The following is a 12,044-nucleotide window of genomic DNA, read 5'->3' on the forward strand; positions in this document are numbered from 1 at the left end:
AACTGTAAATTTTAATTACATTTTGTACTTCATACATGTATATATATATATATATATATATATATATATATATAGTATATATATATAGATATATCTATATAAATAATATATATATATATGTATATATATATAAAATATATATATTTAGATAAAATATATATATATATATATATATATAGAATAATATCATATACAGTATATGTATATATATCTATATCTATAGAAATATATATATATATATAATATATATATATATATATATCCTGTATAGATATAGATATATATATATATATCGATATATATATCTATCTATATATATTAGTATATATATCTGTCTGTTCTATATATATATATATATATATATCTATATATAGGTTATATATATATCCTATCTACCGTCTATATATCTATAATCTATATATATATATCTCTTTCTATATCTCTATATCCTATCCTTCTATAAAAAACTATATATATAATTGTATATACATATATCTATATATATATATATCTATATATATATATATATCTATATCTTATATGTATATAGTTCTATATATATCTATAGATCTATCCTATATATGATATATATATATATATATATCTCTATATATGTATGTATATGATATATGTATATATTATGTGAAACGGTTAACACGTCTGGTTTGTTGCAAGCGAACGTCTACACAGTGAAAGGATCAGTATGAAATTTCGCATCGGTTAAGCTAACAGAGGGTTCGCAGCATTGGCTAATTAAATATTCTTAAAAACATATGTATAACGCCCGCCTCCCCCCCCGCCCCCGCCCCTTAAAAGCTATTACTTCTACCCTGGTAAAATGTGACTCTTAATTTTGGGCTGATTTGGTTCAAATTTAAAATTTAGGCTGTTGGTGCTAATTGCATTAATTCAAAATAGTCATCAAGGTATTTGGGACCCTTGGGGAACCCGATGGGAGGGGGTGTGAAAAGGGGAAGGGGGTGAGCATGTAAGTAACCCGAAATGACAGATATTGTCTACTTAAAGGTCGCTGAGAAGGATAATGTCACTCCCGATGTCCTTTAAGTCGAAGGTCAGCCCTGATGGGAGGGGTGGGTGTGAAGGGGTTGCGAGGGTGGGGGGGGGGGGGCGGTGAAATCTAAAAATAACCAGAAAAAGAAAGATGTCAATGTCTATCCCATAGTTGTCGAAGTGACTTCATTGGCTATTTTACTAAGGCTCGGTGAACGATTATTTCAAATGCTTTCGCAGTTATTCGTTATTTTAAAACGATGATTTTTATGATTTTGGCTTTTTAAATAAAATCTTTAATTACATGTATCGTTGTAACAGAACCACGGTTGAGTGCGTTTGACTTTGTAATATATTATATGACTTGATTTGTTATTTTCTCTTCTCTCTCTCTCTATGAGAGTTAGGAAGAGGAAAAGGGGCTCAGGGCAGGAGGGAGGTCCCACCCTCTCTCTTTCAGTCATTAGTCTCTCTCTCTCTCTCTCTCTCTCTCTCTTTCTCTCTCTCGTAACTGTTGTTTTCATCAATCCGTAAAACTTTTATTATCGGGCTCTCTCTCTCTTTCTTTATAATATATGTATATATATATATATATATATATATATATATATATATATATATATATATATATATGCGTGTGTGTGTGTGTGATAGCCCAATAAGAGTTTTACGGATTGACCAATATACAGGAAAATGACTGTGGAAAGGTCAGTCCCATACATTAGCTTTCCATCTTCATACATTCATATAACAAATTCTCAATATAAATCCTATTACACATACGGTTATATCAGTCTTACTCAAGAAATTCTGAGTCATTCACCCATATAACAAATACGTACATTAAATTCTGTTAACCCGAGAACTGCTACAAGCCTCCTTTGTGGCTTAATGGCGAACTGCTATAAGCCTCTTCAGAGCGCCATTTTCTATCTTTTCTCACAAATTGCCTCATAACATTATTTATTTAACTTTTATTATTTTTTTCATGATAGAACTATTTGTCTGGTAAAAGGTTTGATGTTTCGAACTTTATTTTACTAAAATATATTTTTGTATAATAAAAAAGTTCCCCATAGACCAAATTTAACTTTTACGCAAAGGAAAATAATGAAATGTAGTTCTTTTCAGTCAAAACTTGTTTTATATTAATATGTTAGAAATATGCGCAATAAAAATAAACAGATATAACAGCATACGTACCCACACCTTACATGAAGAGTCGTAATCTTATCTAGGGTATTACAATCATGCTCAAGTTTTTGGTATTTGTTGCTGATCATTCACACAAGTACTTACCGGACCCGACATTGTTTAATTTTAGTTAAGATCTAATATACATAACTGGGAGACCAGTGCTGTAGCAAAGGTCTTTCCTCTAGTTATCATCTGTGGTGAAAAAGAAGAAGAAAAAAAGGAGATCTGTGCAATATCTAGATACCAACGCAATTGGATGTATCATTTGATAGCTCATTGTTTGTTTGTCACCGCTGTCCTCTGTAGGTGATTGCTGCCTACATTATGCACTGAACAAAGCACTGGGAAGTGTTGTGTTCATTGGGAAGGGGCCTGTTTTGAGTGCTTTTGTTGAGACTGTTGCCCTACACAATACCAAATGTACCTGAAACCTGTAACGAACTTGAAAAGTCTAGTGTAAGTGGCAGTGAGTATAGTGAGATACGAAACTCAATAGAATAAGTATGGAATATTGAAAAACTGGATCATGCATACCTACAGTACCAAGTAAAAAGTAAAACCATAAAATGTTTAAGAAAATAAATTTTCGGTCTCTGCTTACTCATGTTCCATTAACTTTTAGTTCTTATCCTGGCCTACTAGCACTTTCACAATACCACCAGGTTTTTTTATCTATTTTTTTTTATTTGAGGTTTCAGTAATGCTTGATAATTTGAAATATGAAGCGGGCCAGATGACAGCATGGGTCTTTGCAGGCATGAAGGTATACATTCGTTCGTTTTGGAACAAGCCAGCCTTCTTCTGGCCAGGTTCTTGCTTTTTGACACTAGTAGATATATAAAGGTCTTTTATTCCTTTTAGTCTGAGCCAGCCTTATGCCGGCACGGTATCTTATTTTCTCCTTTATCATTTCTGTGGGACTACCAGTAGTAAGTAACATCTCGCTAGTAAAGTGTTTATTCTGCTATACTTTGTTATCCAAACCGGCTTTCTTCTACTGGACACCTCAGCAATACTGAGCCTCTGGTGTCCCCGATGGCTTTGTTTACATCGTCGTTCCTTACTAAAGTGTTTCTTACCCTAGGAAAGAACATTGTTCGCATTTAAACAAAGCGTTAAATGACATGTAGTAAAGTTTGTTTTAATGTAAACAAACAAGAAGGTATTTTCATAAACTGATACATTTACTTGAATAATTCCATCACGTCTGATGTTTATAATATCCTAGCTTATTTTTTATCTTTTTTTTATTTTGGTAAATCTAAAACGTTCAGAGAAGTCCTTCTTTCTTATCTTTGTCCAAAATGTTGCAGTTCTACGGATGGCACAGTTAGGGACTCCTAGTCTAGAACCAAGGCCACCCAGATAACCCCCTGGCTAAATTGGTCAGTACCAGCAATTTGAGACTTTTTCCTCAGCCTCAATAGCAAACTAAACTTGACATTTGTGTCCGTCTACATTTAAGAAAGTTCTTAACGAGTTCAAAACCAGTGTGAGATATACTAGGAAATTTCTGGTACTGTAGTCTAACCTGCTTGTTTGGGGAATTTTGACTGTACCTACCGATAGACGTACTAGGCTACTAGGTATAGTATTGTAGGCTTCCAAGCTTAACCCCTGGGCTCTTCTGAACTGGAACTCTCTGCTTACACCAGGTAAACACTAACTAACTTAGAATAGCAGATGATTGCACCAGAAATACTTCCCAATATAAATCTCACCTGGCCCTCCTCATTCTACGTAACCTACCTACAATGCCATTCCCTTTCGGCAAATGACTGCATTTTATGCCAAGTTTGCCGCTTGCCTGTGCCAACTCAGAATTTTTCGTTTAAGCTTGCTATTGGTGTTAGAGACCTTATTTTTTTCCTGCTAGCTATATTTCCGGTCCTTTGAGCCACTTCTTCCTATAAGGTATGAACACTAATTCACATTCTAAATAAAGCTATTAGGTCAGGAGGGGAAGAATACTAGCCTTTGTGTTATCCCAAATAATCAGCCTTTCTGAACAGCAACAAGGATCGAATTTCCTGATTTTCATGACCATTCAAGGTTTAATGGAAAATACTTGTAGTCGTTACCTTACCCCCAGTGATACTTATTTCGTTACACTATTACTTCGGAACTTATACTTTTGTCTTATAAAGAAAGTTGGTAAGTGCTTCCTTTACCATCATCATCTTATTCTTTGGCATACCATAACCTAATGATGATTTTAATTATGGAATTTCCTGTGAACAGGGTTTGTCTGTAAGAATAAGGGTTTCAGTTGTTGCTATAATTTTTAACCAACAGAATAATGACATAAAAACTGTTCTTGCATAATTATTTTCGCTGGGTAGACTACACCTGGCTTCACCTTCACGTTTTTGGCTTGATCTATTGCTTTTAAAACATTTCGATAGCTAATAACTATATATAGCATCAGGTCTGTGTTGCATTTTCAAAAATATAATTTTGAACTCCATTTCCACATCTTGTGAAGAATTTGAAGGGTCACTATTTGCATCGAGAGTACTTTTCTGAGCGAATTATCGAATTGTGAATTAATGTTTATAAGTTTACAATTATAAATAATGAATATTTCAGAGTCCAATACCATTAAGGCTACCAAATGAAAGTAACCTGTGTTCGTTTGCTGGGATTTTCAATAATTCATGGAGTTATTTAACTTATACCAAGTGTTATTCAGATTACTACAATTTTTAAATATGTTGCATCTTCTAATGTAAAAACATATACCATAGTGCCATCGTACTTTATTGATGGGATGCTTTGATAATTCCTTTTTATTATTATTATTTTTATAGCAAATCCACAGTGATTGTTTCAAATTAGTAAACTTTCAAGAGTAGTTCAGTATTCTATTCCTATGACTAAATACTATGTATTGATCAAAATACTGGACTTATCTCTACTTTACTTGCGCACATCTTTTGGAAAATCTTTAAAAAACAGAAAATTCTAATGGTTAGTTTTCTAATTCCTAGATTAATCTGGCAAGATTTTTTGGGACAATACTAAAAAAAAAACTGTATAGTCATGAGAAGGGTGACGTGTGCTCAAAGATTGTTTTTCCTTTTATATTTTCATTAGTTGGTTTATGTAATCTATGAATCAGGAAGCCAAAAAACAATTAGTGCTCAACAATCTGAACCATTCCTGGTCACTATTATTCAACCGTACCTCGTGTTTAACGCAATGAGGATGAAGCTAAAAGAAACTTTAAGAAGTATCCTTTTATTTCACAATAACTACACACTACAATGTTTTGCCTTGTTATGCATGTTGTATTCAGCATTTATATATAATAATATATATATATATGCAATTTTGTTGGCGCGCTGGAACCCGGTGCTGCTGTCTCCCCTACCGTTTCGATCCCCTATATGCCCCACCCTCAACTGGGGAGGGCAAACAGGTTTGCAAGAGGAAGGTGGATGTCTCCTCTACCCTCCCATTCCCGTACCTACCCCACCCCACCCGGGCCGGACGAACCAGTTTGCATGGGGTGGGTGGCTGTGTCATGTCTCCCCTACTGTCACCTAGGGGAGGACAAAGATGATTCACTCGGATTTTATTTTTATAGATTGTAACAAGAAAAGATGTTACTCACAGTTTATACATAATATGGCAATTTTCCACCAATGACGGAGCAACATTTCACTCGTCACTTCATTTTCTTCAGTATCTGGCACTTATCAAGGGTAATAACGAAATGCTATAGCGATCCTAGGATTTTACTGACAAGCTCCAGAAACACTTGAACATGCCTACACGACAGCTTCGTGAGAATGCCATAACTTTCTTCTTGGTCTCACTTGTGGAGGTTTGTTCGATTTACTTATGCTATCTGGCGTTGCAACGACTATGGTCATGGACGCCAGCATCCGGTTGAGGCTAAATTCATCCCGCTAAGCAAATATCCGTCACCAGCGGTTAACGTCGAAGCACTTTATGGATAACTCACATAACTATGTTTGCGCGACTGTGTCCGTTTCCAGAGAGCTATTTTTCAAAGTCTTGCTTCATGTCAAACTTTTCCACTGCTGGAACTAATAGATTTCCTTGTAGACTTGCATTAGATATGACAGTAAGTGACGTTAGAAACACAGAGTATATAATACATACGAAATGTTCTTTTTTATTCTCTTGGCTTATATATATATCTATCTACCATAATCGTAATCTATGAATCTCGTATCAAATAAATTAATCTATGTATGTGTATTATATACGTTTATACTATATATAGGATCTATATCTTATATATACAGATCTATATATTATATATATATATATTATATATTTATATAATATATATATAATATATATATTTAATTTAATATGATTATATACATATTCATATACATACTATATATATATAATATAAGTCATATCACATTTCCGTGATTCATATACATATATCGAGCTACAATGTCCTTTAATATCTAATTCGCTCTACCTCGGAATTAATATATTTTCATATATGTTTAACCGAAGGGGAATTTTTTCTCGATAATAGATTTGCTGGATTGGGGCGCGAACCTATGGATCCTTTCAAACCCAGGAACGTCAGTGAAGCTTTTCCTACTCACCACCGCGAGAGGTGGTGTAGTAGGAAAAGCTTCACTGACGTTCTGGGTTTGAAAGGATCCATAGGTTCGCGCCCTGGTCCAGGCAAATCTATTATCGAGAAAAAATTCCCCTTCGTTAAGCATATAGGAAAATATATTCCAATTCCGAGGTAGAGCGAATTAGATTTAGAAAAGGACCCTTGTAGCTCGATATATATATATATATATATATATATATTATATATATTATATATATATATATATATATATATATATATATATATATATATATATAGTGGACCCTAAGATCTACATCCAAAAAACTTTGTACCATTCAAATAGCAGTGGGCATTTTCATACACAACTTCTGTGTCGAGCATTAGCTTAGGCCTACACCGGCAATATACAAAAAGATGATGCTGATGCTCACGATCAGGGTATAAACAGAAATCTTTTGTATGATCAGTAAATAGCGTTAAAACAGGGCTGATCGCCAAGAGTTTTTTCCTGCTCTTCTCTCTCTCTCTCTCTCTCTCTCTAATAAACACACACAGACATACACACGCACAAGGCAATGGTCATAATTCACCGAGAAATCGACAATAAGATCCTGTTTTTTTTTCACCTAAATTAAGTAGTATGAAGTTTAGTCAAAACTACAATTTCACGCTCTCTCCCTCTATCTCTCTCTCTCTCTCTCTCTCTCTCTCTCTCTCACACACACACACACATACACACACAAGACAATGGTCATAATTCACTGAGTAAATCAACAATACAATAATGATTTTATCACTTATATTAAGTAGTATGAAGTTTAGTCAAAACTACAATCTTTTTCACTCTCTCTCTCTCTCTCTCACACACACACACACACACACACACACACACAGCAAATGAAAAGATTTTAACCACTCGGAACTAACACTGAAGGCATCTACGTTTAAAAAATATGAATTGAGGAAGTGTTTCTGTATTACATAACAGCCTTTTAAGTAAGAATTATTTAAAAGATTTAATTACAATAGGCAAAACTTAAGAAAATCAGAACCATACAGATTATTAAGTGTTATTTTTATCCCTATTTGTAAATGCTCATAAGAATTGGGAAGTATACAGGAAATATGAATGATAATAAAATCATAAACCGAGAGAGAGAGAGAGAGAGGGAGAGTCGAGTGTGGGTGAATTTCCATCACCAGCTTACTATAGTTAACGTGACACATTTCGACAGGACAATAATTCCCGGTGGAACTGATACCCTCTTTCTTAAGATAAAATACGCATTTTCATGTTCTGAGAGGTGCCATGAAGAAGAAAATGCATTTGAAGTGAGTGTACGAAAGCCTCGTCAATTTCGTCATTGATGCTCCCAATGAACGTTCCGTTAAATCTGTTTTAAAGTTTCACAGGAACTGACTCGTAAACCTGGCATGACGTATTTTGATTACACTTGGGTACTGATCCTTTGAAAAATCGCGCATTTTAAGAAAGTATGACTAAACCCTCTCTATGGATGATGATGTGACTTCTAATGTAAACGATGAAATCCTATCGACAGATGTCTCCGTGACATGTGATTTGATTTTGTGACGTAAGGGAAGTCTTAGGCAAGTAACGCAACTTCATTCGTATGTCATTCTTAAAGCTAAGATTAATGACCTTTTTTGTGTACCTATGATGACAACAGATCCTGTTATGTACAAGTTTTCTACAAAATATATGAGGAAATGATTGAATATCACACTTTCAGATCGGGAGACCATAAGAAAGCACGAAGAAGGAAAGAAGAAGAATTGTCGAGTCTAGATCCATATGGTTGACGTACAGTTGTACACCAACGGCAGTAAGGCAGTTAAGGTTGAAATTCATTGTTGTTTTTACAATAATAAGGCCTCAGCATTGCGCAACAAGTTCCATAGAGTTAGAAAGATGTCGGTAAGAAGTCAAAACTCGAAAGAAGTTCGGAGGAAGGATAAGCCTTTGACTGTCATTCACTCATTCTATTCACAGGACGGAAAACTTAAGTCAGTTGACATTCATACGTTACCATACACGCTGCTATCTCCACTAAATCTGAATAAAAGAATACGTTAATGCTTTACATACACGTGAAAGATGAAACTAGAATGATGTAGTAACGACAAAATAAAACAATGCCAAGCTGACATTTCCTACGAAAAATAAATCTCATTTGAAGTTAAATTTGTTTCCAACACAGAAAACATTATTAAATTGTTGTTGCCTTATTCATACCAACAACAGTTGTTTCAGCAGAAAATTTAGACGATATAAAAATGGAAATATATATTTATATCTACAACTATTTGAAAATAAGAAATATAATCACCCATGGCTGTCTAATCTGAGACAAGCGTTCATCTCTCCTCTTTTTCAACCGTTTTCTTTCATGCAAAGCAACAGCGTGCTCATATCTTCAGCTGTTTCAAAAGAGACAAGGTCATTCATGAAGCCTAAAATCATTTACCAAATCATCGTATTCGTCAGGCTTTAAAATATCTGTTTACAGACATCGTTGTAAGTTGTAAAATATAAGCTACATGATACCACAGTAATCCCCAAGGCTTTCGAATCATTCACCAAAATCATTGTAAGTTCCCAAATATTAATGTTATCTAATATAAGATAATCGATTCAAAAGGCTTCCACAAAACTTTAAAAAAAACATATTTTGGATACGAATGCCTTGTTGCTGAATCCAGCAGCGTTATATGACTGGCAGAGACCGCGAAAATAAAGTCAACACAGCTTACACTCCCCGAGCCCTGATCACTGGTTAATTTCGAATAAGGACCCTTAAACTCATTGCCAGAAATCTCCGTCAGTCGCCAGTTATATTAAAGATGCCATACAAAAGCCACCCTTCAAGCTTTCAAAACACACTGGCAAAGGTTATCGTGCACGAATCTGTCATTTCAGTTAAAGAAATCGTCATAGCCCCTTTCTCTGTAAGCTGCTGCCGAAGGCGCCACTGGAATCGGAACTGGAGGTCCGTTGATAAGCTTCTTCAGTTTCACCTGCTGGATCTTCTTGTTCTTCTCCTTCAGCTTGTCTCTCAGTTCTTTCAGGTGGGCCTCCCTGAAACAAACAAGATGCAGAAATTAACGTTTGACTCATTCAATGGACTCATTCATTTGATCTCGGTGTACATATTAGTTTTTGGTTTCTGTCTAACTGGCAATAGGACCTTGTTATCTTATTCTATCATATTGTGTCTTGATCTCTTCATAGCAAATGCAGTAAGAAACTGAATTTGACTTACTGACTACATTTGTTAATCTTCTTTAATATTTCAATTTATTGCCATTATGTCCACATGCGGCCTAAATAGGTAACAAGAACTTGACATTTTCTGGGATTAAACTCTCTCAGCAAATGATAACGTTTCTGGTGATTATAGAGTTTCTGTCATTATCAATTTAAACAGATAAAACTCGACTTCTACCTGAATACATAAGACTATTTTTTTTTCCATGGTGAGAGTGGTTTACCGCTTACAATGTTCCTCGTGTAGCACACTGTAGACATAGCTAAAGGTTAGCTGGGGCGTCCCTCACAGACCTGTAATTCTACCATTTACTTTTACCTGTTCCATTGGTTCGCTTCTTACTCGATAGCGCAAAATTTTTGAAGAGTAAAACCTCGGAGTGAGATTAAAGTTCATTTGCCTGATCTATATCAGATTCAATATCCACCTTCTCTTGTCATTAATGGTTGTCTTATTGGAATCTAGTAATTTCGATGAGGTTAACATCTGGGAGGACGTAAATTTCTAAGACTGATGTTTCCTGAATTGAGCTGGTTCTTGTTCAAGGGCCAAAGGTACGTCTTCTAGGCCTATAGGGAACTGAATTAGCTGAACTCATTGTGGGGAAAATAGATTTATGACTTGTAAACATATTCTCTGTGGCTTAGTATCATAGGTTGTTTCTGCTGCCTTGACTCTTCTTCATGTGGCCCATTTCAACATATGTTAGACTAATCGTTAGTAACTAGTTATTGTTATTTGGCATGTGTAAGTTTTTTGCTTATTTTTTTTGGGGAAGCGGCTACTCAGGTAATGCAGATTATAATTTAGTACTGCCATGAGTGTTATATATCTATATGTATATATATATATATATATATATATATATATATATATATATAACTATATATATATCATAAAGTTCATAAAGTTTCAGAACGATTTTATTTACATATATTCTGTATACACACACACACACACACATATATATGGTATGTATGTATATATATATATATATATATATATATAATTATATATATATATATATATACTATATATATATATATATATATATATATATATATCTATATATACGTATATATATATATATATATATATGTATATATATATATATATATATATAGTATATACAACATGGTGCTCATGGCCATACTAAATTGTAATCTGTTTACCTGAGTAGCCCAAAAACTACACAAAAACACACATACACTAAATAATAGTAACTAGAGTCTGAAGATTAGTCTAGAGTATGTTGAAATGGTGAAGGGAAAATACCTGAGTCCTGTCATAAGGCAGCAGAAACAACACTCAATACTAATGGACCACAAAGTCAACGTTTACAAGTCATAATTCTTCTACGAGAAAAGGCCTATGGGATTGACAGGACAGCCTAAGGACCTTTTCTAACCGAGGTCCGAAGGAAAGAAAATCAGAGATAACGTCAAGTACTGGTTAGAAGCAATACGAAAGAATATCGCCCTTATCATTCAAGGAAAGATAGACCCCCAGTCAATATTTAGAGCAAGAGCAAGAAAGTCGAAATAATTCTCTTGGAAATTTGACCCTAACTCAGCATCAAACCGGCCCTAGTTTGACGAACTGGCTTAAGCCATTTTTTCCCGCATTCTGAGATGAGAGGCTTCAGAGATTTTGACATGACTGAGAGCTTCTAATTAGCTCATCTTTTAGGATATTTAGTTGCAAAATGAGCCAAACGCAGATAGCTGAAATTTTGATGTATCATAGATAGGGTGACCATACGTCCCCCTTTGAGGGAGACAGTCCCTCATTTTGACTCTTTATCCCCCCAAAAATTGCGGTCTTTGGGGGACGCCCTAATGTCCCCCTTGCAGCCTTTTTTTTTTTTATGTAATTACTACAATTTTCCTTAAAAAGTAGAGACTAATTTTTATTTAAAATGTCAGCAATAAATAACGTCTGAATAAAAACAATGTCATTGATAAACCTAA

At 34.5% G+C, this 12,044-nt stretch overlaps 1 protein-coding gene across 1 annotated transcript in view; it reads right to left on the minus strand.

The window, feature by feature from the left end:
* Positions 1-7,087: 7,087 nt before the first annotated feature.
* Positions 7,088-12,044, minus strand: part of LOC135222642 (uncharacterized) — a 93,206-nt gene continuing 88,249 nt past the window's right edge. Inside the window, exon 6 of the mRNA XM_064260772.1 lies at positions 7,088-9,884. Coding sequence (XP_064116842.1) covers positions 9,722-9,884 — 163 coding nt within the window. The 3' untranslated portion in view covers positions 7,088-9,721. The remainder of the gene's footprint in view (positions 9,885-12,044) is intronic.

Source organism: Macrobrachium nipponense, chromosome 8, assembly GCF_015104395.2.
Source record: "Macrobrachium nipponense isolate FS-2020 chromosome 8, ASM1510439v2, whole genome shotgun sequence".
NCBI classification, from domain to species: Eukaryota; Metazoa; Arthropoda; class Malacostraca; order Decapoda; family Palaemonidae; genus Macrobrachium; species Macrobrachium nipponense.